Genomic DNA, 26,772 nt, shown 5'->3' on the forward strand with positions numbered 1-26,772 from the left:
TGCATTTGCATTAAATGAATGTTACTTGAGACAAATTCACCTCATCAGCAACACAAATCCAAACCCTTTTTTACTTTTTCACTGGCCCACACAATTGTGTCCTGACCCACTGGTATTTCTCTAGAGCGCAACATTTATAAAATACCAATGTCATAGAGTCTACTAAGTGAACATATGGACAATTTGCGCTGTGGGGCATTGTGCATAGATTATTATATAATTGCATCGACAGCAAGTTAACACAATTTTATTGTCAGGCGATACTTCATGCGTATAGGCCTACTTGGCTGAGATGAAAACAAAGTTGTAGGCTACACACACGCACAAATGTTTTTTTTTTTTTTTTTCAGAAGCTGAACGTATGTCAAATGTATGATTCCTCACTTACAATGACCTGGATTCAGAGGGCTATTATCCGAGATAGAAATACAATTTAATCATTTGGATGTGTTTATAATCCGGTTCCTCAGTCATCCTAATACTAATTCAGATAATGCAGTTCGAGGCTTCAATGGGATACGGACAAGACAAAAGGTTTATTGAGCATCACTTGCAGGCTGGCTAAACGATACCATTTGAATCTTTGAACTGGGAGACCAGCTTGATAATGTGGCTATTCATAAGACCTGCATTTAGAACCAGAGGGAAAGAAAAATCTTCTTGAACAAGCTCAATTGAGCAGTTTCATTTATTTTTATTTTTTTTAACATTTATTTATTTATACTTATCCAGGGCGATTTACAGAGAATTCATGCATGACAAAAATCACCGTACAAAGTAGGCAGTATACATTTTATTTTGCAGTCATGACAGTTTTGAATGGCAGAAGGACATTTGCAATCTTGTTCGTTTTAACCGTCAGCTCCGTTTTCATATTTTGTGAGTATTTGATATATTTTCCCGTAATTCTCCAGTGCTCTTGGCCAGAGACAAAACATATGGGACGCGGGAAGAATGTCCAGACTCTTAACGCGTTATTCCTGTCGGATACTCACCTCCTTGGAGCAATCAGCGGACACTGGTTCGATAAACTCCGAAGGTCAGTTGCTGACATGAAATTAAAACAGGTATTAACTCTTATTTTATGTGAACCGGACATAGATGAGATGGGTATTTTATGCAGCTCTTTAGGGAGAATGCAAAAAATACCACACCAGACCGGTGTTAATTGTCAGTTGTTTAATGAAAGCATGGAGAAAAACGCAGGAGTTTGCTTTATTGTGCTGTATGCGATTTTCCCGCTCTAAAACTTACTTTTAAACTGAGTTATATGTTTTAAAGGAGCTAGTATGCCTCATATTTCTAAAAGGTAAATATTATATTTAGTCCAGAGCATAACTACCTATTGTATGTATACTATTTTCAGGAAGTTTGAAATTATGTTAATATGCTTATGTTCTAAGTATGTTGTGTTGCAAAAATGCTGATCCTTTGGGTCAGTATGGGCATGCTTTTATTTATATGTAAAGAAATCTGAAATAAGTCTATCTTATAGGGCACAGTGGAATATATACAGACAGGTGACAAATTAAAGGAGAAACCTGAATAAATGAGTGGAGAACTCAAGGAATGCATATGCTTAAATACAGGTATACTGCATGATACAATTTAGCAATTAACATCCTATCATCCTCTGTGGCATGTATGAAAATACTGAGCAGGCGCATTTTATCTCAATTTTAGATCAAGATGGCAAGAAGAAAAGATCTAAGTGACTTTGAAAGATGGTTCATTATTCGAGCATAGATGGCAGGAGCTTCAGTCACAAAGACTGCTCAACTGGCTAGTGTTTCAATAGGAACAGTGACTAAAGTGAAATCTGTATTTAGATCTATGAGAAAGACAGTACGTAAATAGGTTTGGAACTTGTGGTTGAAAGTGAACATTAAATGACCGTGGTGCTCATGTGTTAGTGTGATATGTAAGGAGAAACAGAAGAGCAACTCTCCCTCAGGTGACTGAGAATGTCAATGCAGGACGTGATCAGACTATGTCAAGCAAGAACTGTTCATTGACAACTACAATGAGAGGGATATTATAGTAAGGTTGCTGTGCATAAACCTCTCAGTACAAAGACAAATGCACATTTGAGAGTTCAGTGGTGCAAAAACCATAGGCACTGGTCTACATAGACATGGAAAAAAGTGGTCAGATGAGTCATCCTTCACCATATTCTCGACAAGTGGGTGAGTGCATTTGAAGCATACACCAAGAGAACGGTACAGGCTTGAATGCTTGACCTCTGCATTGAGGGGGTCTGGTGGCTCTGTTATGCTGTAGCTGGCATTTTCCTGGCATGGTTTGGGTCCACTTGTCCCCTTAGAGGGAAGGGTCACTGCAAATCGATACAAAGTTATTCTGAGGGATCGCCTTTATCCTATGATGTGATCACATTTCTATCCTGATGGGAGTGGTCTCTTCCAGGATGACAATGCCCCATCCACAGGGCACAAGAAAGTCACTGAATGGTTTGATGAGCATTAAAATTATGTGAATCATATGCTATGGCCTTCGCAGTCACCAGATCTCAGTCCAATTGAACCCCTATAGGAGATTTTGGACAGGCGTTTTAGACAGCGCTCTCCACCACCATCATCAAAACACCAAATGAGGGAATATCTTCCATTCCCCCAGTAGAGTTCCAGAGACTTAGAATCTATGCCAAGGTGAATTGAAGCTGTTCTGGTAGCTCGTTGTGGCCCAATATACCTTTCTAAGACACTTCATGTTGGTTTTTCCTTTAATTTGTCACCTGTCTGTACATATAGTTTATTTAATAACAAACCAAATTAATTATTTTTAGTTCTACCTACAAAAACAAACTTAAAAAAAAAAAATAAACCCCAGGTAGCCTAATATCTTTAAACAGTAGTGCAAATAAAATAGGCAGTAAAGGTGCTAGAAATATTGGAAAGAAGTAGTCAGCAGCAGCAGAAGGAATTCTGAAGTACACAGAAGCATCTTAGCTGTTTAAGTTCAAGCAAATGCCTCCAAACTCATTGGATGGTGTTTCATAATACGGCAAGACAATGATGCCATATACACTGCTAAAGCAACAAAGGAGTGTTTCAAAGCCAAAAACCGGAAAATTCTTGACTGGCCAATCGTTCATCCGATTTGAATTTAATTGAACATGCATTGTATATGCTTAAGAGAAAACCTTTGGGGCAACTAGCCCCGAAACACACAGGAGCTGACATTGGCTACAGTACAGGCCTGACAGAGCATCACCAGAGAAGATACCCAGCTCCAGGTGATGTCTGTGGGTCACAGACTTCAAGCAGGCATTGCATGCAAAGGATATGCGACAAAGTATTAAATGTGACTTTCTTTCATTTACGTAACATTAATGTTTCCAAAGTGTTACAGTGCCATGAAATAATGGGGCTATCGTTTTCATTTTGATAATCCTGTATGGGACTGCAGAGTCGTACATGGAATATTTTTAGCCTAGAGAATTAAGCTTAATCTCCTTAGATTGTTAAATCAATACCAGTTAAATGCAGATAATATCATTATGAAATCGGCACAGCTATGAAATTGTCTGCAGGCCAAATTTAAGCAGCAATTTTGCAGCCCTCTGTTAATAAAAGGATGGCAGTATGAAGCAATGCTGTTACTTCTTGAACCTTTGAGTACTAGGGATTTACTCGGCAGCAATGATCTGTACATTTCTGCCTTTGGTTGATCATTTTATCCTCTCTTCAATGGTGAAGCCTTGGTAAATCCTACCATACAGTACAGGTAGGCTTGTCTCCCCTGTCGGGCTCACAACATATGATATTGTGATCATTTATAATGTTATGTGTTATTATTGATAACTGACCATACATATTTTGTGAAAGCCCATGGTTGTTAATAGGTGGTGGTTGGGAATTTGGATGAAGGCATGGGCAGTAAACATGTTCTGCTATTGGCACTGCCATTGCTCTTGTTCAGTCTTTACACTGTGTCTGTTGTAAAAAAAATGTATCACTTATTGCCCTTTTAGCTTTTATACCATTTTTGATAAGCATATGAAAGTATAGGCACAAGTCGAATAGAAACAAAAAACCAAACTGCATCAACGTCTTTTCCCCCTGCACAAAGTAAAACGTGTTTAGCTTTGGTTGATTAAATCTTCAGGTGGTGGCTACAAATAAGCAGAGAGCATCAAATCAAGAAGTCCCAGAATAAAGAGTTTGGATGTTTGGATGCATTCAATAATGGTGGAAGGATGCAAAGTGACTGGCAATTATATTAAAGTCCATTGGCAATAAGGGTATGTGTAAGTTGATACAGCTCATATCATTTACATTTTAGGCATTTAAGAGAAGCAGCTTACACAGGTCATGTTATTTCTACATAGAGTCCATATATATACAGCTGGATATGCAGTATTTACTGAAGAAATTGAAGTTCAGTACCTTACTCAAGAGTACAAGAGCTGTCCCCCACCTGGGATTCAAACTTGCAGCATTAGAGTTACGTGCTCAATTCATTCAGTTGCAGCTCACATCAAGTTTAAAACTTCGGCAGTAGTCTACAGAGCAGCGAATGGGATAGCTCCGTAATACCTCCGGTTGATCTCCAAACCGTACACAATGGCCAGATCTCTCTGTTTTGCAACTATGGGGCATCTGGCTCTCCCTTCCTTGTGTAGTGGAATGCCCACAGCAGCGGAATGAACTTCCCACGGAAGTCAGACAGCAGAATCACTGGCCGTCTTCCAACACAAACTGAAGACTCACACCTTCAAACTGCATCTGTTCCCATCCCCTAACACTCTTTTTTTATGTAAATACTTGCGAATACAAGATTTTAACACTATGCTTTGTGGTTTTATATGGATGTTAGCTGCATGAGTTTATCATTTGCATTTGAGTTTTAAACTTAAATTCAGTGCTGTAATGATGTTGAACAGAAACTTGCTGGTCTGGGAATGCTGTTAGCCTGGCCAATCACTGTTGCTCACATAATTCAGCTGGATGCACTTCATGTTCTCTTACAGTGTAAGTTGCGCCGGAAAAGCACATCTGCTAAATGAATGTAAAGATGATTGACAGCTCTGTGTTGTCCCACAGGGAATGGCAGATGGAAAGGGCCTTTCAGACAGCGCTGTGGCTGCTGCGGCCAGAAGTGGTTTTCATTTTAGGGGACATCTTCGATGAGGGCAAGTGCAGCTCAGCCAAGGTACAATTTTTGGCCGTGCTCAGTTCCACAAATAGGAGACACTGCAAAGCATCCTTGAGATAATCTATGAAAAGTGCTCAACAAATCAACTGTATTATTATTATTTAAAATTAATTTGGAGAAGAAAGTTAACACAATTGCTAGTCTTCCCGAGATTAGTCAAGCCTTGGTTTCATAGAATGTGGGTCACGGGTTGATGCTTTTTACTTACGGTATGGTTTAAGCGGGGTGTCGATAGAGGCTGTGATGCATTGTGCTCTCTAGTGCCCCCTGAGTGAGGACACCGGAACTGCTCCCTCCACAGGACTGGGAGGATGATGTCCGGCGCTTCCAGCAGATTTTCCGTCACCCCAACAACACAGAGCTGGTAGTCCTCACTGGAAACCATGACATTGGCTTCCATTATGAGTAAGTTCAGGGGTTGCAGAGGGAGGCAGTGGCAGGGAATACAATTCATTGTAGCCAGGTTTCCCAGACCTGGAGGCCCACAACAGCTGCCAGTCCTTGTGCTAGCATAACTGAAAATCCCTTTGGATGAAAACAACGTTGGTGTAGGGTCTTTTATGCAGTTGGATGGAGATCCCCAACTGTATATGTGAATCAAGAGCCAAGCTCTATGCCAATGTATGGACTTGATTGCAAAAGTCCATGCACAGGCCAAAGCTGATCTACCTACTATTTCTAAGAACCCCAGAAAATATTAATTCCCAAATAGATTAAGGGGACATTACAGGAGATTAGGTGTACATTGTAGTTTCCCAGGAGGGTAGAGATAAGTTGATCTTTACTAGGCGTGTTAACACTTCATATCAGGGCATTATGGGCCATTTGTAACATTAGGTAATAAGAGCTGGACTGGAAATTCTCATTAAAACCATGTGTTTAGAGCTAGTACATTGTCCCTCAGGCCTCATTAAGGGTCAGGGTAAGCACATTATTAGCCCTGGAGTGGAGTGAGCTAATAAGAGTCCCTCTCTTTTCCGTGACAGGATGAATTGGGAAAAGCTGCAGCGGTTCGAGAAGGTCTTCAATGCCAACTCTGCCAGGATCATCACAAAGAAAGGAGTGAAGTGAGGGGATTTAACTCCCTAACAGAATACCCTTTGCAGTAATAGCTCCCAAACACCTGTTTTGGCTTTCTGTGAATTGATTGGTTGTGCAATTCCCATGCATTGAGCTGACGAAGGCAGAGCGATGTGACAGTTCCAGGAGTGCTCTGTTGGTAGCCGCATAGAGAGAGAGAGAGAGAGAGAGAGAGAGAGAGTACCCGCACCAACACAAAAACAAATAAGCACCTTCACCCTTCCCCCTTCAACCTCTGCATTGTAAAAGCATTTACACAGTGTGTGTGTGTGTGTGTGTGTGTGTGTGTGTACTTTATAGAACTATTTGTTTTGTTGAACAATGATTAATGTCAAAATTAATGTAATATTAAATAAACACTCAACGACTGCTGTACTGCATTGAGATCAATAATAAATAAATAGATCATAAATAGTGTGACAAAGTCAAATTGGAGACTAAATATGGAAGGTATACGTTTGAAAAACATTAAATTCCACTGTGATAATTGACTAGCGTTATACACAGTAGGTCGCCCCTCAACACTGCTTGTCTGGCACTGCTGCTTAGGATATGGAACAGAATGAGGGGGAGTAAATTCAGAGATATGAAAATGCAGCTACATTTCAGATAAAATTCAACCCTAGTTGTAGCCGGCAGCCCTGCAGGGACTGTGCACAATTGGCTTTGCATCACCCAAGAAATATAAGGGAGGGATTCAGTCAGTGGAGATAGCCCATGACTTGCTCTCTGCACCTGTGTATGATTGGGTCTCCTCCACCCCTGCTCTGCATGCATGTGGCTTGTGACAATGGTGTGAACATATGCAGTTGGCTGTTTCTTCGGAGAACCGTGAGTTGTCTTCACTGTCCTGAGCCAGTTCATATACGACCCTGGCAGGGAATTCAACTTTCTAAATTTGGAATTCAACATTCCAAATTTGTGTGGGATTTGAGATGCCAAATTTTTTTTTTTTTTTAAATACAGCTTCATTGTTGTTACTTGTGACATCAAGGAATAAGTGCTGATTTTGATTCTGTTTTCGCTTTAGTTTTCTGCTGGTGAACAGCGTGGCAATGGAGGGGGACGGCTGCCCAATCTGCCACGCTGTGGAGAATGAGCTCTTCTGGCTCTCTGAAGCACTCAACTGTTCTATGCAGGTAGCCGTTTCTCTCTCTCTCTCCCTCTCACACACACACACACACACATACCCACACGTGAATGTGCACCCACACACAGTCAATAGTATACACCCCACAGTAACCTCAGTGATGTGGTTTTGAAACATTTTATCCTATTCTGAGGTCATTGGCATTCTCTCTGGTTGGAATTAATACATTCCTAAGAGTCAGAAAGCCACCATCTGTCCTTCAGTATAATTTGTAACAAGCAAATGAGTCTGAGGTTTAATTTAATCCCTATTTTAATCTGGCTTTCACAGTTGCATGTTTTTCAGGTTTTTTTTGCCTGCTTAAGAACACCAAAAGCTAGGAGCTGGAAACTGGACCATTCAGAAATTCAGGGTTTTAGTACTGTGACCAGAACCTTTCCTGTTGCTTTCTCTGATATGATATCTGCAGCACGGAGACATCTATATCAGAATTGCTCTCCAAACAAGAAGTGCTCAGTTAGACCTCCTGTATTGTTCTGGCATATGATAATGACTGCTTGGAGGTTCGGTCAGAATGCTTTGTTCTTTGTTAAAATGGATGTTCATGTCCTTTGTTTTCTCCAAAAAGGCCAAACTGGCCTATGAGTTAGTGTGGAAATGCTGTCCATGTGTACTTATCTACAAATATGTACAAAATAAACTGTCCCTGAACAAAATTCAATTCCACAATTACCCTCATCAGTGGGGTAGAACATTAAATAATGCATACAGATGACACTATTAACAACTTTATGTTTCCTGTATTATGCATCTGATCACTGTACAGTACAGTATAAACTGAAAAAAACTAGTATTGCACACAATTTTGTACAGCTGTGTGTGTGTCCTTGGAAGACTTAGTTTGCTGACATCACTGTATTGTGCATCCTCGCCTTGAAATATAAAACGCAAGCAGTGTAAATGATGCTTTAAATCTCCACTTCAGTCGGAACTGAAGAAGGAGCACTGCTGTGACACGGCACAGTTTTCCTCCACACCACCCATTATCCTACAGGTATGAGAACAGCTGGCATACTGTGTGTTCAAGTGTGTGTGCATGTGCACATGTCCATTTGTGTTATGTTCACATCATGTGTATTTGTGTTAATGAGCAGATGAACTTATTAAAGTGGCCACTGAGCACATAATTTTAGTCAATCAATAAGATCCTAACCAAGAACTCAATCATAAAAAACACTACACTACAAAGCCTACAGAGTGCCACAAAGAGTTGAGTGAGAATTTCACTTCAGTCTCCATCACAGCACTAGTTATAATCTTCAGCTAAATGCCCTTTAATGATGCAGCTAAAAAGACAATCAAAACCTGGATCTGAGGAACTTAGTGGGACTCCTGGAGTGTGTAGTGTATGACACTTCTTCCTTAACTCAATATTATAGGCACACAGCAAAATGTAGAACTACAGTAGAACTGTCTGTTTGTTGATGTTCAACTGCAGGGAAGGTTGAAGGTCTCCAGGTTCAGCTGGTGTAGGCCAAGGGCCGGGTATTTGATTTCAACAAAAGAATGTCCCAGAACCTCATTATAATAGATATAAAATATTGTTTCAGATGCACAATGAGAATAGGTGGAGTTAGCTAAATGTCTACTCTAGGCATTTCATTTAGTTCCGTCTGTGTTTTGAAGCAATACACTCTCTTGTCCTATGCAATGTAGTGTGACCTTCCTCCATGCAGCATTACCCTCTCTACCGCACCAGTGACTCAAACTGCACGGGGCAGGATGCTGCGCCTGCAGAAAAGCGCCATCTGCAGTTCACAGAGCAGTATGACGTGCTGTCTCAGGAGGCCACTCACAAGGTGGGTTGCTAGAGGACACGCGCAGTTGATTATTCCACTGAGCACAAATTCTTTAAAGACATCTCAGTTGAAAAAGGTTTAGATGCAGATATTTGCTAATATTTTTACCTGTACAGTGGCTTGCAGTGATTGTAAAGAACCGTGCTGTGCAGTTATTCAACAAAAATGTTTTTTCTTCTGCTGTTCATTACATTACATTCATTTGGCAGACGCTTTTATCCAAAGCGACGTACAAGAAGTGCATTTTCATGATCGTAGACAACTGCTGAACACGGGTTCAGTAAGGTACAATTACTTATTTTGTACAGCTATTTCTAGCTGAGAACAATGAACAATTGTTCATATCTTAATATTACACAATGCAGAAATGTACATTCCTGAGGTCTATATCAAATAAGATAATGTTGCTGCAGTCATTGAAGCTAAGTAAAGATTTGTCTTGCTACTGTTCAAACACGTGACATTGTACCTAACACACTGGGCATCTGTGCCCAGTAATTATTATATATCTATACATGAATAATTGTACAATAAATGAATCAGTGGCGAGTTGGTTGAGATGTATTTTATACCCCTACCATTTTCAGTTACTTTGGTGGTTCCAGCCCCGCCTTATCCTAAGTGGCCACACCCACAGCGCATGTGAAGTCATCCATGGGAACAAGTACCTTGAAGTCAGCGTCCCCTCCTTCAGCTGGCGAAACAGAAATAATCCCAGTTTCATTCTGGTAAAGTCCGGCCTGTGCTATCAGCAGGGTTGCCAGAATAGTGTGAAATGTGTTTCTTTTATTTGTGTTTTACAATATTAATTGTAACACTGAAATGATGTAGAAAAATGTTTTGTTTCCAATATTGATTTAGTTTTTCAGTCCTAATGATTGACAATGATAGTTAAATGGTGGCCTTTTGCAGAAAGTTATGATCAGCTTTAAATGTGCATCTGTGTATATGTGTATCCAGATAAAAACGTCAGTGTCAGTATCATACCTGATATCGTGGCCATTACATTTATCTCATTTGGTAAATAAATAAATGAAAAGGTATCAAAAGAAAATAAAGATCTCCGACACCTGCTGTAATATCATGGAGTGAAGCGCTATAACATCAGCCACTCTGGTTTCTACAACCCATTCACCAATCCCGACCGAGCAGCAGCGGAGCGACCCGTTCTTCCTTCCTTTCCCCCGCCCCAGGGTACGTTCTCCTCGGCCGACTTCCTCCTGTCCAAGTGCTTCCTCCCCGAAGAGAGCAGCGTCATAGCCATCTACTGCGCCACAGGCATGGCTGTGCCGCTCCTGGTCCTGCTTCAGTTCTACCTGTTCAAGGGTTCGCCGCAGTTCACCAGCGCACTGGTCTGACCTCCCACGCCCAGCCTCCTCCACCAGAGAGACACACGTGCTGTATTACTGCTTTATAGTCATATGTGCTTGCAGGTGGGCCAAGGAAAATCCCACCAACAGCAGAACCCCTATTTTGCCCTAGAACACTTAAACAGAATGCACTTTCCTACGATTAGTCACTTAAGAGTGGAATTTAGAAGTAACAGTAACATTTTCTATGAAGCTCATATCTATACTGCAATACAAGCATCAGTACAGTAGATGTGCGCTTTGTTCATGCTACCAGAATTTCAGACTTTAAATCTTGTTTGTCCTTGTTTGTCCCTGCTGCTAATAGAGCTAATATGCTGATAGATAAAATAAACTTGGTTGTGCAGCTGATGAAGGCACCTGAAGCTCGCTAGAGCCTGTTTGTAATGACACAAATTCAAGAAGAAAAGTCAGGCAATAAAGTGAACTTGAAGCAATACAGGCTAATGGTACACTACATTAGGGTGAGTTTCTGTCATTACAATTGTAAATTAAGCATTGAGGAACTGTGGGTGATTATCCACACACATATGTGCTGCTAAATGTTTTTCATGTTCTAAAATGTACACCAGACCATACTTTTGAGGACCTCTGCATAATTTTGTGCTTATAGCTGACATTGAGATAATCCTATCTGATTGTACTCAGCCATTTACAAACGCCTTTGCAACTGCGGTGTCCGTGCAATCAAGGGAAGTATAAATCTCTCATTTATTTGCATCATTCTACACACGTTCATGTATGTGTGTGTATGTACACAGTCACCTTCCATAGATATGCATACATGTAGGCACACATATATAACTATGTATAATTGTACATATATATTTATATACATAAATTTACATGTACATATATTTATATAGATGTGCGCATATGTACTTTCCTGCGCGTACATAATGCATCTGCAAGCACGATCATATTATGTACACATGCGCGCGCACACACACACACCCTCTTTCTTACACTTCGCAAATGTACTTATGCAAAAAAAGTTGGTTCCTATTAAAACAACACCAGGTTGCAATTTGGACTTTGATGAGTTTCCAATGTTTTAAAGCTGAAAATCGTAAACAAAAACATAACAGAAATAACAGAAAAATGAAGGCATGTCACTGCCACATCTGGCCATCTCTGTAGGTAAGTGGTTAAATTTTGCATAATGTGTACAGGAATTTTTTTTTCCTATTTTTTTACTAAAGAGCAATTCATTTTTTAAACCAGAAAAAACTAAGGTTACAGAGAATGTCCCTACCTGCAGTCTTCTCCTGCCGATAGTTTGACATCAAGCTGTACAGCGCAGTCAAAAACATACTTACATCTGAGCTCATTGTACAGGTACAGCCATAATCAAGGCACAGATCTTCTACAAGTAGTTTCTTCGAATAAAGTTGTACAAAACAATATTACATTTTAAGGTCCGTGCAAGGTGATCAACCTTATACGGTCCGTACAAGATAAAACCAAAAAATATATATTTATGTATATATTTTTATATGGGACTATTGTCCAAGAAGATCAAAAGAAAAAAGATCACCTGTGGACACGTCAAAGTGAGTGTGGTAGTTTTTCTTCCTAGATACAGCAGGCATGAAGCAGTGACTACTCTATAGCCTGAGGTTCTAAGAGATTCAGAAAACCCCCTAGTTCCCCTCCCACACCCCCCCCCCACGCCCACCCCCCAACCGCCCTCCTCTACATCCGCGCCCTGTAGAGGAAGTCAGGATCTTCTCAGTCGACCCGCAACTCGGAACGCTAAAAAACCGTGATGGTAATAAATACAGTGGTGCTACATCGTGTGTACACTTCCTCACCGGTTTTAAGAAACCTGATGCAAAAGTGCATTTCATCTTCGTCTTTTTCCCCCAACACCCCCCAATCAAGTACTCTTCAGTGTTGAAAACAATAAAAATCAGAGGCCCTGTGCGGAGGCGGGTCGCCAGGTAGGGCTGGGCCCCACGCGAGCGCCGTCCGCCAGACGGACCCTCCTCCAGCTCGTCCGCTCGCTGGCAAAGTCCAGGTCCGACAACGACGGCAATGGCATAGAGTGAAACGAAAACAGAGATTACAAAAAACAGAGGTAGCCACAGGCTTAATGGAATGACGTAAAAAGGCATGATAAAGGAATAGTGAAGCACTTGTCTTGCTTCCGTCCCCTCCTCACATTAAAGATAAAATGGAGTAGAGAATGGCTTTAAATAAAAAAAGACTAAGTAATGGCGGAATCCACTGATGCACATCAGTAGTACGCGCTGTCTCAGCGCTGGAGGCTGTTCTGGGGAGTGGGGGGCCAGGTCGGCAGGGCACAGGCCGCCCCCCTCATCACAAGAGCTCGTAAATGCGCAGGTGCATCCTCTGGATGATGTCCCGGCAGTCTTTGAAGACGCGGCGGATGTTCTCTGTGTCCACGGCACAGGTGAAGTGGGGGTAGCAGTAGTGGCCGCTGTCTCCGCTGGCTGTGCAGATCCTCTGTAGTGTAGGAAGAGCGGGATATCAGGGGGCTACACAACGCATAATAACATGCATGCACACACACAGCACCACAGCACTTACACACACAGATGCTCGCACACAGCACCATGGCACACACACACACACACACAGCACCACAGCACACACAGTACGCACAAATGTGCAACATACAAATATAAAATACAACTCACTCACACACCCAACAATGTATTACCAATGTCAAAAGTTTAAAATAGTAAATGTAAAAATTCTGAATTTAATTTAAGTTTTACATTTTCTTAAAATGATTAAAGACCCTATGTAACCACTTTTCCCAGCACAGTTTTAAAGTGCAAATTAAGCCTCTAGTTTCTAGTTTACTTTTCGAAAGTTTATTAACAAGAAAACAACACATTTTACTTTCATGTAAAGTGTGTTTTTTATAAACAGGGTAGCTAGAAGACTGACTGTTCTTTCTGCACTCACTTCAAGATCACTTCTGATTGGCCAGCTCGTTACACAGCCGCTGATTGGTTAGAAAGTAAATCCCAATAAGGCAAAGTAAGTCTCCCAAAGACAAATGCCAAATCCCCCTGTAGTGGGCAGTATAAGAACTTAAAGTAATTTAAAATTCCAACAGAATAATATCTTAATATTTTTCCTCTTTTAGTTATTTTTTTTTTTTACATAAAATGTTATTTTGATTAGTATTTTGAAGTATTTTGATTGCAGAGTCTTTAAACATTTTACAATCTTACGCCGGGCACCCACCGCACTGAGCGTAAGCAGCACGGCGCGGCGCGTAGCGTATCTACACTGGTTCCGTTTGTGTCGCGCAAAGGCTCGATAAAAGCTATATATTCCTAGTAGTTTTCGCAGTCTGCAGTGGGATTACATCGTGTATTTCACGTTTGTTCAGGACCGTTGATTATGGGCAAGTGAATACTTGGTGAGAGACCTTTTACAGTTTGTTAATTTGGTAATATTTCGTTAACTCATGTAAATACGTGAGAAAGTAAACGCTTTCAAAAATTACCATAAGCTTAAATCGCAACGTAGCCTGCATAATAATCAATCTCAAACTGTATTAAAAAAGAAAAATGTTCTCCCTAAGAAAAACATGCATGTATTAGACATTTTGTATGGTCATGGGTACACATGCTACTAGACATTTTTTTTGCTTCATTCAAAATCAATAAAACTCATGTCCCAACCTTTCTTCAAGCTGCTGAACACAACCGTAAACTTGCCTCAACCCTCAGACTTACCGTTTTCCTAACCCTAACCCTAGCTGAACCCTAATTTGAGCCCTTAACTCTAATTTGAAGCCATTGGTACCATTGAAAACACCTGAAAACCCATTTAAAATGGATGGAAAACAAGGTAAATATCATGAATACTATAATTTAAATGCAAAATCATATGTATGAGGTCATTTAAAAAAGAAAAATGTTCTCCCTAAGAAAAACATGCATGTATTAGACATTTTGTATGGTCATGGGTACACATGCTACTAGACATTTTTTTTGCTTCATTCAAAATCAATAAAACTCATGTCCCAACCTTTCTTCAAGCTGCTGAACACAACCGTAAACTTGCCTCAAGCCCCAGACTTACCGTTTTCCTAACCCTAACCCTAGCTGAACCCTAATTTGAGCCCTTAACTCTAATTTGAAGCCATTGGTACCATTGAAAACACCTGAAAACCCATTTAAAATGGATGGAAAACAAGGTAAATATCATGAATACTATAATTTAAATGCAAAATCATATGTATGAGGTCATTTAAAAAAGAAAAATGTTCTCCTTAAGAAAAACATGCATGTATTAGACATTTTGTATGGTCATGGGTACACATGCTACTAGACATTTTTTTTGTTCATTCAAATCATAAACTCATGTCCCAACCTTTCTTCAAGCTGCTGAACACAACCGTGAACTTGCCTCAATCCTCAGACTTACCGTTTTCCTAACCCTAACCGTAGCTGAACCCTAATTTGAGCCCTTAACTCTAATTTGAAGCCATTGGTACATTGAAAACACCTGAAAACCCATTTAAAATGGATGGAAAACAAGGTAAATAGCATGAATACTATAATTCAAATGCAAAATCATATGTATGAGGTCATTTAAAAAAGAAAAATGTTCTCCCTAAGAAAAACATGCATGTATTAGACATTTTGTATGGTCATGGGTACACATGCTACTAGACATTTTTTTTGCTTCATTCAAAATCAATAAAACTCATGTCCCAACCTTTCTTCAAGCTGCTGAACACAACCGTAAACTTGCCTCAACCCTCAGACTTACGTTTTCCTAACCCTAACCCTAGCTGAACCCTAATTTGAGCCCTTAACTCTAATTTGAAGCCATTGGTACATTGAAAACACCTGAAAACCCATTTAAAATGGATGGAAAACAAGTAAATATCATGAATACTATAATTTAAATGCAAAATCATATGTATGAGGTCATTTAAAAGAAAATGTCTCCTAAGAAAAACATGCATGTATTAGACAATTTTGTATGGTCATGGGTACACATGCTACTAGACATTTTTTTTGCTTCATTCAAATCAATAAAACTCATGTCCCAACCTTTCCTCAAGCTGCTGAACACAACCGTAAACTTGCCTCAACCCTCAGACTTACCGTTTTCCTAACCCTAACCCTAGCTGAACCCTAATTTGAGCCCTTAACTCTAATTTGAAGCCATTGGTACCATTGAAAACACCTGAAAACCCATTTAAAATGGATGGGAAACAAGGTAAATATCATGAATACTATAATTTAAATGCAAAATCATATGTATGAGGCCATTTAAAAAAGAAAAATGTTCTCCCTAAGAAAAACATGCATGTATTAGACATTTTGTATGGTCATGGGTACACATGCTACTAGACATTTTTTTTGCTTCATTCAAAATCAATAAAACTCATGTCCCAACCTTTCTTCAAGCTGCTGAACACAACCGTAAACTTGCCTCAACCCTCAGACTTACCGTTTTCCTAACCCTAACCCTAGCTGAACCATAATTTGAGCCCTTAACTCTAATTTGAAGCCATTGGTACCATTGGAAACACCTGAAAACCCATTTAATTTATTTGCTTGGTTAACAAGCGTGCCAATTTCATGAAGAATATGTAATGATAATAATAATAATAATAATAATAATAATAATAATAATAATAATAAATAATAATCCGTAATCAACCATTGGGAATTCCCGTGTTGTCTTGTCATTCACGTCAAAACATTTATAGGATCAGATTTAGTAAAATCAGCTAATCATCAAAAAGATAGCGTAACAGTTTAATCTTGAAGGGATATGAACACCACAACGCCATGAACACTGGAAGCTTTGAAGTACAAGTGCAATAAAGGCTTGCTTACAACTTAATTCATAAAATAGGTGCATTTTCATCGGCAAGACCACTAAATAATCTGATTTTTTAAAGCTCTGTGGATTATCAGATTTTTATTAACAAGCCCTTTTTGAAAGCACGGCGAACGAAGACATCGGAGAAGTCAAATAGGCTGAGCAATGTTTGGTTAAAAACTACCTTCCAACACTCGAGCTAACAAACCGCTGCTCGGTGCATTCACGTCTACATCATTCAATAGGCTACGTCTTTCTGTGGTGTATTTTCAAATTTACCCCATCCGGCAAAATAAGATAGCGAAACTAATTTTGCCTTTTCCCCAGGTTCCAGTTTTTTTTTGTTTGTTTGTTTTTTTTTCTGCAAGGACAATACAAAAACGAAAAGGCTTGTATTTTTTTTTAGCTGCTTATAAAATATCTGGGAGGGAACTATGGACACACCCCCAGTAGCCTAATAAGGATGAAATATAAATCAGAGCATGTATACCTAGTATTTTAGAGCATATTTCTGTGTATAAACAGGCCATCGTGACGCGCGACAAGCCGAAAAAATAGAACAGAAGCGAAAAACTACGCTTCAGTTCGCTTGTGTCGCGCAAGCTTCGCAGCCGGTTCGCGACGCGTTCGCATCTGGTGGAGAGGACGTCGCCCGCTGCCGTTGTAATAACAGTACTTCAACTACGCTTCAGTTACGCGCGTAGTGCGCTCGCGGTCAATACGCGTGCGGTGGGTGTCCGGCTTTACTTACTTTGATTGTGGCCGATTTTACATGTACATTTAGCCTTAAAATCTTTCAGCCTTAAAATGGGAGTGTGCTGAAGTTAATACATAAGCTCCATGTACAGTACAATAAGTTAATACATAAGCCATTCCATATATAGAACTGTACATTAATACATAAGCTGTACTGTATATGTTATTATCTCAAAACATAAACATATGTTAGAACACACACACAAGTACGCACACATGCATGCACGCGTGCACCCATTGCATGCACACAGTCACACATGCACGCACACAGATATCAAAACAGATGCTCATAACACTGGCCAATATTATTTGAAGGACAATAATCCTTAGGATTACGGTCTGTTATGCAGTCTCATGAAATCCCGTTTTTATATTTTATTTCAGGTTTCTGTATAAGGTGATTACTCAGTGTCCCTGTGTAGTATTCCACACTGGGAGGGTTATTTTCTAAAATGGGACAGTGCAAATTTCTAATACCATACTTTCACATATTTATATCATGTAATGTATATCTGTTGTCATTAGTGAGTAAAACTGAAGACAAGACTTTTAAAAATAAAGACATGGAAGGAACTTTAGTAAGTCGTATGTTCCTTGTCTCAAGGCTAAGTTCAATTATACTTCATGATAAAGCACAAGTCAAATAAACCAACTTTGGGTTACTGAAAACAATCAGGTTTGGTTCGATTGCTCCTTCATGGCAATTATAGGCTGAGCATTCAGTACAATCAGAGAAAGCACATACTTGTTTTTCACATTTGGGCATGCTTATATTATAACTCAAATTATAGGATTATGAATAACTTAAATACACTGCAGTACTCACAAGGAATTCATCTCTGATGAAAAACTTTGCCCTTGTCACTTTTGGGTCTTCTCCAGGCTCAGGAGTTGCTATTCAAGAGGAAAGATGCTTAGGAAAACTTTGATTTAAACTACACCAGAAGACAAGCGAACATACAATTAACCAGTTTAGGGCATGTCTACACAGCGTATGCATTATAAACAAAATGGTGGCTGTCATCTGCAGAGAAGCTATAAGCCAGTTGAATGCATGTAGTTAAGTTATAAACAACTTCATAATAAAGGTAAGTTTGTATTTGGCTATAAATTTGAATAATTTATTCCAATTTCTCCACAGAGCAGAAGTGCAATAACACTTCAAAACCAAAGTTTCTCAGACACATTTAATACATACCTTCATTTGGTATGGTGTAACGAGCATATTCAGGAAAGTAGTCTTCAATTTTGGATTTCCCTGCTAACACCTTCTCAGCCAGCATGTCCTGCTTGTTCAAGAACAAGATGACCGAAATGGTCCGTAAAAACCTGTAAACGTGGGAAGAACTGGGTCAAACATCGGAGAGCAACACAGAAAGTTTCGCTAGGAGTACCACAGTAACTGGAGGAAACGGTAATGAATCTACCACAGGTGGTAATACCAGCAGTTCCATAGTAATTGGAGGAAACTCTAATGAATCTGCTGCAGTGTACATGTTGTTCTGTTCTCTCGCCGAGTTTCTGTCAATGTAGGCCAGTGACGCAGGGATGGCACATTTGAAATGTGGTGCTAAGCGGGTCAAACAGTCTTTCTCAATCTGGCAGGTTCCATCTCAGCACAGAAAGGTATACAATAATAGCCGCAATTCTTTTCAGTCAGTTCTTGCAATTGAATATACATTCGGTTTTTTAATCAACAGTTAGGAAGCACGTTATAACATGGATACGATATAAATTAAGGAGGATACAGTAACCTGTTGTTCCAGATTTTGCTGAAGAGGTCCAGCGCTTCCCGTAGCCTGTTTGTGTCGTTGTCCTCCCTTATTACCATGTTGTAGCTGCTGCTCGCAACGACAAAGATGATAGCCGTGACATCTAGGGACAGAAATACGAACGCCTGAGCATCAGAGCAGTGCTCGCACAGGCTCAATGTATGGAGGGAAATGGTGAATTTAGGCATTTTATGCAAAAAGTGAGCTGCAATACCATCTACTATAGTTCCCCCCAATATATTCACCACGCTTAAAAAACACTAAAGAAGACACACATGAGTAATGCTATCATTGTGAGGGTGGGTGGAAGGAGGGTGCACAAAGTACTTAAACTTTTTATAACTATCTTTTTGGGAAACAATATCACTTGTTTAAAAATTCAGAGCAACTTCATTTTAATTAAAGAATAGTCTGCCCATCTTCTGAGCATAAAATACAGCTCGTTACCCACGCAGCATAGGCCCATGAAATACAACTCACCATTAAAACACTGGATCCACTTTTTCCTCTCATCCCTCTGGCCACCAACATCAAACATACTGAGAGAGGGGGGGGGAGGGAGGGAGAGAGAGAGAGAGAGAGAGAGAGAATTATAATCCCTGAGTTGAGTTGCCTCAATTTCGTTTTAAAAACCCACGCTCCACACTCCCCCTCGTGGATATGCTTGCTTAGCAGATTCTGTAAATCTCAGGGAGGAGTACATTGATGGGGCATAACTGAAGTGCAGTACTTATGTGTGCTCTTTGCTTCAGTTAGTCTATGAACATTCTGATTACAGGAAATAACAAACCAAAATAATGTATTAGGGTGGAATAAAGTACTCCAGAAAAGTCATGAAAAACAATGTAGGTCCTGCCCTGGCTGTCGCAAGGGACCATTTCTCAGGACTTCAATAGCAACCGTACAATTTATTTGGCACTATATCCCCCAGTTAGAAAAAACAACAAGCACCAGGCTTAATGTTCACATGAAGCAATTACAATTACAGCAAAGGCACTTACTGAAAATTCACTTTGTCCACTTGAAAACGCGTTTCAAAAATCCCTGAAGTCAACACTCTGCAGCGAAGCAGGTCCTACAGGAAAGGGAAGACTGACTCATTAGAAACCCATCAACATGGCAAAATAATCACCCAAAATAAATCTTACAAAATACTATACACTATAACATTACATCTGCAGAATGAGCATAACATGTATGGTATTATACTATTTCCTATTATAAAGGAATTAGAGTATTATTGTGTAAATATTCAAAGCCCTGATTCATGTTTTTACAGGGAACCTTACCTGGTCTGTTGGCGTGTAGTCATTCTGTCTTACTAAGTCAATTCTGTCCAAAAAGCTGGAGGGGAGGAATGGAGAAAATGCATTAAATTATGAGGCATTTTGTAATCAGTTTGAACAGTGATGCCAGCTGAACTTCAGAAGACTTATTTTTATTACCAGATTAGAATACAATATTTTTGGAATGGTACAAGGGCCACACACAAGCTAACCAGCTCCCCTGCAGGAGATTTTTTACAGTTTCAGTTCATCTTGCTGCATGTGCACGATTCTGCCACCAGAGAGCAGGCAAGCCAGACAATAGCACTATCTTTGCGTGCAATTACATAAGACAGCATTTCCTCTCTGCCAAGTATAAATCAATCAAGATTGCTCAGAAAACTTACATTACTAACACATGCACATCGGCTGACTACAGGTTAGCTCTTCTAATTAAACTGTAGGTAGCAGGTAAATGATCATTTTGGCAGCGTCATCATTGCCCTTGAATGACTGATTGCCGTGGTCTGACTGGACACGGAGGTTCACCCCTGAGCACCTGGTGCTCACTCTGGTCCAAACCCTCACATTTGCTCCAAACCAGTTAAAGTAAGCAGTGCTATATTACAGCACTCTAGCGTGAGTTCAGACAACAAGTTAATTTTGTTTATGGGGAAGCCCCAGGTCCCAGCCTCATACAGAGGTACACTGTAGCAAGTTAATGCTCTTCCTGAAATTTGATTTGACAGCAATTATGAATTTCCATGCACCATAAGCATTACAGAACAATATTCCATTTTTTTGCTTAAGAAATAACATGAGAAATAAACCAATTGCGTTTTTCTTTTTGGTTCAGAAAATTTAGCAACCAAAAGAAAGTACTGTCCTGGCAAACTTTACAAGTGCCACACTAGAAGACAAAAGAGGAAAAGAGATAGCACAATGTGTACAAAGCTGAACTGCCAAACCACCAATGAAGAACACCCACGATGAAGTGTAAACACAAAGACAAAGACCAAGACAGCGAGAGTTCTAGCGTGCAGGGGAAACCAGCCACAGTGAATGCACTTGGGAAAGAGGAAGAGCTCTTCACTGCAGTTGGCCACACTGGAAAGACCTCCAATCTCCTGCCGACTAAGCATGGGGGTATTTTCTTTCTCCAAGGATGGCGCTTGGTGCTTTTTGTTCGTGACACCAGAAGAGGACGACACGGCCACGTCTGGCAGAACTTCAAGTTACAAATAGGGCCAGTCTCACACTCCCTGTACCAGAGGATAATACCACAGCAGAGGTACAAGAGGGAAGCCAGCTTTTTTCCCTCCAAATCAAAGTCAGAATTATGCGTGCTGGTAGACTGGAGTTGTCTTTTATGTACAGAATGTTTTTCCAAGGGCTGGTAACATTTCTAAAGTGACTGAAGACAGCCGGACACAGGAGCCAGGGTGAAGCCAGCGCTACTGTAAATCAAACAGCTCTGCGCGCACGATGCCAACTTCTGCTCCGTGGCTTGTAACAATGGGGCATATATATAGTCTTTTCCCCCTGCAGACATCAGGGTTATAATTACCCCGCACGCTATGACAGAAGTGCCATTGGCAGCGCGTTTGGGGTTCCAAATTTAGACCCTTCCGCATTCACACAAACGAACCAGACATTTGCGGCGAGCATCACCATCAACGTTTCGGGAAGAGATCATAAATAAGCCAACAGGAAGTGGCATGCATTCTTAGCAAGCTCTGGAGCAAGGTTGCTGGAGCAACATGAAACTCGCTGCAATTGGGAGCATTGTGAGCAGCTATGGGACAGTCAGGGGAATCACCAATGTGACAAGTCATACAGTCTTGTCCTATGCATTACAGGCCTAGGCGAACAGCATCCTCAAAATTTAAGGTTTCAGGATGCTGTTTTGCAAGAAGAAATGAACAAAAACCATGTACTAGATCCTTTAGACGTATGATACCAAATTGAATTATGAGGGCGAAGTTTAAGAGTGTTGCTTTGGAAGAAAAAAGTAACAGAAATCATATACTAGGTCCTGAGTACCCTGGAGAGGAAGCAGACCATGGGCCCTCCCTTTAAGATTCAAGCTATAGAAGCTACAACTATGGAAGTAGTTTAAGGTCACACAATTGTATGGTATGCAACTTCCTGACAGTAGTCAAATTAAGAAATACATTTAAAAAAGTTGTTTCCATCCACAGATGTAAGACAGAGTCTGCACTTCTAAATTTAACTCTGAGAATGGCAACACACTCGAAGATTACACAAACTACAAATGTGTAAACAGACTGCTGAATAAATACAGTATGTAAAAATGTGGGAAGACACACGACAAAGCTTTAGAAATTTGTTCTAAAAAAAGCCCTAGTTTTATAATCTAATTTGAAGTTACGGCTATCTCACAGAGAATCATTTCACAGTCAAAACACTGTGTAGTTTGCCAGTCAAAACATCAACTCAACATATACTGTATACTAAATAGAGTAAGAATAAATATAATTCAAAAACAAAAACAATGCATCCATTACATTTCACCAGTTAAAAATACCAACAAGAGTTTAGTTTACAATAACACAAAGTAATTTCACTTTTTAAATGATAACCCCCATAAACCCATTTTAGCATTTTTTATGAGTGTAATTTTTGTTTGAAAAACATCATTTTTGTGCAAATTCATTAGTACAAATGCATCTCCATTACACAGTTTACCCGGGGTATACAGTTTTTTGTACAGTATAGTTGTAATACATTTTAGAGCAAGGCTGCTCAACCCTGTTTCTGGAGATCTACCGTCTTGCAAGTTTTCAGTCCAACCCTAACAAAGTACACCTCATTCAACAGCTAGTGATCTCACAGATCTGCTCATTAGAATCTGGTGTCCCTAATTACATCAAAACCTACAGGACGGTAGATCTCCAGAAACAGGGTTGGGCAGCCCTGATTTACAGTATCTGTAGGCTATGCAGTTTTTTCCCCACTCTTTAAGTATTTATTTAAAACTGAGTGTTGTTGGTTGATTATTTGGGATTAAATTAGTAAACTGCAAAACTGCTTTTCTGCAGAATCAAGCTCTGGGAAAAATGGATAAAATTAGAAGCCTAAAATAGTACTCTATCTGTGCCTGCCAGGACCCTCTTGACTGTCACTCCTGTAGCAGCCTGCAGGTGGCACACTTATCTGCTGCATAGGGATCTCTTCTGCTGACCCTGCCTGCTTTTCAGCTACAGCTGGGTTCCTATGGAAACCTTGACAGTTGGTTGATACCACTCCTTTCCCTTGGTCTGCCCACGCTTGCATCACTGCGATCCCAGACACGCGGCTTGGCCCCTTCTCAGGTCAGGTCTACAAAGCTCAACCCTGGACATTTATTGCTGTATTAATCTGCGATTGTGCATTACAACTGGATGTAACATATACAAAAGCCATAATGATTAGTTCTGCACCCAATCACATCATTAAGTTCAGACGCTATTGGAAATTTCAATCAAGACTAAAACCAGTTTACCCCTCCACATCATACAAGAAGACGTCTTGCCACAGAACATGATGTGCAAGGGTCGTGATTGAAGAATCGGTTTAATGCAACTGTCAAAGATGAACGAGTCTAGCAAACAACAAAATAAAACAACAGAGAGAACAAACAAAAGAACAAAATGAGTAGCTATTAACTGATCAATGAGAGAAGGGAAAATAAAAATAATAACCTAGAGTGGGTTTGTTGGTTCTTATGAACTAAGAACCTATGAATAAACCTATACTGTGTGAGACTGTACTGAACTGCATTGTACTGTAACACTGTACTAAACTACTGAAGTCAAAAAAAGGAAGTTGTTCTTGCAAGGCCTGAAAAATAACACTAGCTATCCAAAGTCAGCTTCAGTAGCACCTGACAAGGAGATCTCATAGAATGCAAGAGGGAATACAAGGATATTATGGATAATAATCATGAAATTATCTGAATGTACAAAAACTGTCCTCTCTGATCTCCTTGCTTGCATCCTGTAGTCTTACCTGTCTGCTCATGCCCCCCCCCCACCTCCCTCTAGTGTGCTCGTGAGTGACGGGGAGAGACGGCGGTAGCCTAATCCAGGGAGGCCTCAGACGGAGGCAAGCTGTCTGTTCCAACCGCAGGCTGCCTCCGCCACCTCTCCACCGCCATCAAAACTCCCTCAGCCAGAACACACACTACCTGAGGCTCTGGGACCGCTGTGCCTGCCTGCCGCCCTGATCACAGCTAGATCACACTTACACCTTCAATGCCCTGAGGAAACACGAGAGCGCCTTTGCTTCCAAAATAAGCACCTCTCGTGGTAATCATACGAGGACACGTAATGATTTAGTATACGCTGTGGATTTGAACTATCTCACGAGGATTTGGATCTATAATGTATTGCTTGTGAGATCTAGTGAGCAAGTGCGTACGTGTGTGTGTATGTACAAAAAAAAAAAGGAGTGGACATTATGTGTGGGCAGACAGCACCAGCTCTGGAGAGCAGACCAGCAACTTGCTTTTTTTTTTTTTTTTAGCCTCGCCTCTCTGCTGATGACCTTCCTTTTGTTTACAACGCATTGCCGGGATACTCCCTTTGATTCAAGCCCTGGCACACGTGATCCTCAGCCAGTTTCTGCTCTGCAGTGCTGCGGCTAAAAATAGCGCAGCTTGCCCTGACTCCACAGCTAGTTTACATAAGCTCCGGGGGGGGCGGGGGGATGGGGAGCCCCGCAGAGGGGGGAGAGTGACGAACGGCGGCAGCACAATCCCACGGTAATTCTACTTAAATTCCTTTTTCTTTTGGTTTTTGCTTACAGTAAATATGTTTTGGCTGGCACACGGCTACAGCTGTGAAACACACCGGTACTGCCACTGTGCCAGGTTTGCAGCTTCGTCCAGTATAACACCACAATCGTTGTACCTTACATTGTCTTGAAAGGTTCAATAAAACCGTCTATAGCAACTGTCACGCAAAACTACTGACTGACATCAGTGTTGGCTGACTTCAAAACAAATAACCCTCCTCATATGTGTACCTGGGAGGAAGTATAAAAGATCCATAAACATGATAATGTTGATGTTGTTGATGAAACAAGAGAAGAGGCAGAAAAGGAAAAAAACAACTGCTAAGTATTCACCGGACTGGTAAAAATGCAAACTATTTAAACCGTGAAGTCCACTCGGGCACACAACAAAGGGTTGGATATGTACTATCAGCCTCTAAATTTCCCTATGAAAATAAGAGGCAGTGGAAAGTCAATGCTGACATCTAACTGTTTGGAATCCAGACAGTATTTCTTAAAAGGGTTAATTGAACAGAATTCTAATGAGTAGATATGTAAATCCCAGCCTGTGTGTTAGACAATGGCCTATTCTCACATACCAGGTGGAAACACAGGAAATTCATGAGTTTAAACAGGCTGAATGGCTTATTCTCATCATCAAACATAGGATGAAGAGCACTTAAGACTCCATCCTGTTTCCTATTTATTTCATATAAGATGATGCCGGTGACTTGTCTTACGTCTACAGACTCAAAAATTAAGAGATGTTGTGGCACAATTTACACCCATGCCAGGTCTTGGGCTTCGCTCAGGAGAAAGAGCTCTTGGGGAGATGAATCAGTAATGCTAATATCAAAGGAGAGCCTGTGTATGGTACACCATGCCAGGAAAACAAGATTTCCCAGAAGAGACCACAGTGCAACACACATTTAAAAATATGTTCTAATCAATAAATCTGCCATATTCTGTGTGTGGTGTGTGTAGGTGAATGTGTGCATAAGTGTGGGAATATCCTCCAAGAGAGTAATTAATGCTGCATTGTAATACCACAAACCAATTAGGACTGAAGTATAAAACAAATCAAACTTGCTAACCTTTTTAGAGAAAGTTTTCATCACGTAGCTAATTTAAATGAAAGACTGTGAAACATAACAAATGAACCAGTTGAATTTTGCAGCAGAAAAACTGAAATAAGTAAATAAATCATACAATAAACTATAAGACCTCCTGACTGATGCAACTGAGGCAATCGAGGCCCTTGTTTATAAGCGCAGTGACTTGCTTAAAATGTCCGTTGTGTGATTCCAGCTGAGCAACACATAACTGATCATTGCATCGGCCAAAGAGGGCGGGTCTTGGTTGGCTGGGCCCTCCCCGCATCATCACTCATCAATGGCTGCTCTGGTCTTTTTGGTGTGTGCGGCCAGCCTGCAGCACCGGCTCCACTCACAGTGCAGTAATGTTTGAGCTAAGCTGATGGAATGCTTTGTGTTAAGCAGCGGGTGACTACACGTTTTTCAGAAGACCTCTCCCGAACAAATAAACAACTTTGCAACAGTTGCAAAGCACTTGCAGGTTGGCTTAGTCTAACTTTAAATCCATATTATACTTCCAAATGTGATAAATGTGAGGCTCTGCTCTTTTACGTGTGGTACAGAAACATGGTTCGAACCCAAGTCTTTCAAGGTTAAGAAGCCTTACTGGTTTCTTATAGATGCACTGCTGCCTACAGAATATGCCTTACATGCGGAGAAAATTTAACAATGAATAAAATTAATAAATGGTTACTGAAATTAATTG

General features: G+C 40.4%; 2 protein-coding genes across 3 annotated transcripts in view; one reads left to right on the forward strand and one right to left on the reverse strand.

The window, feature by feature from the left end:
• The first annotated feature begins 302 nt into the window (after positions 1 to 302).
• Positions 303 to 11,011, forward strand: mppe1 (metallophosphoesterase 1). 2 transcript variants are annotated; one of them, XM_064331193.1, is made up of 10 exons: positions 304 to 777; positions 915 to 1,039; positions 5,064 to 5,172; positions 5,477 to 5,580; positions 6,162 to 6,242; positions 7,286 to 7,394; positions 8,331 to 8,399; positions 9,082 to 9,204; positions 9,792 to 9,932; positions 10,398 to 11,011. In XM_064331193.1, the coding sequence occupies exons 2-10, from the start codon at positions 939 to 941 to the stop codon at positions 10,560 to 10,562; spliced, it is 1,002 nt and encodes a 333-aa protein (XP_064187263.1). In that variant the 5' UTR covers positions 304 to 777; positions 915 to 938; the 3' UTR covers positions 10,563 to 11,011. The 2 variants fall into 2 exon arrangements, with proteins under 2 accessions (XP_064187262.1, XP_064187263.1); XM_064331192.1 differs by having other exon boundaries at positions 303 to 1,039.
• A 590-nt stretch (positions 11,012 to 11,601) lies between these two features.
• gnal (guanine nucleotide binding protein (G protein), alpha activating activity polypeptide, olfactory type) overlaps positions 11,602 to 26,772 on the reverse strand; it is a 56,349-nt gene continuing 41,178 nt past the window's right edge. The window contains 7 exon segments of the mRNA XM_064331191.1: positions 11,602 to 13,043; positions 17,986 to 18,053; positions 18,358 to 18,488; positions 18,914 to 19,034; positions 19,412 to 19,470; positions 19,933 to 20,006; positions 20,221 to 20,275. Coding sequence (XP_064187261.1) covers positions 12,897 to 13,043; positions 17,986 to 18,053; positions 18,358 to 18,488; positions 18,914 to 19,034; positions 19,412 to 19,470; positions 19,933 to 20,006; positions 20,221 to 20,275 — 655 coding nt within the window. The 3' untranslated portion in view covers positions 11,602 to 12,896.

The sequence above is a fragment of the Anguilla rostrata genome, chromosome 4 (assembly GCF_018555375.3).
Source record: "Anguilla rostrata isolate EN2019 chromosome 4, ASM1855537v3, whole genome shotgun sequence".
In the NCBI taxonomy this organism is placed as follows: Eukaryota; Metazoa; Chordata; class Actinopteri; order Anguilliformes; family Anguillidae; genus Anguilla; species Anguilla rostrata.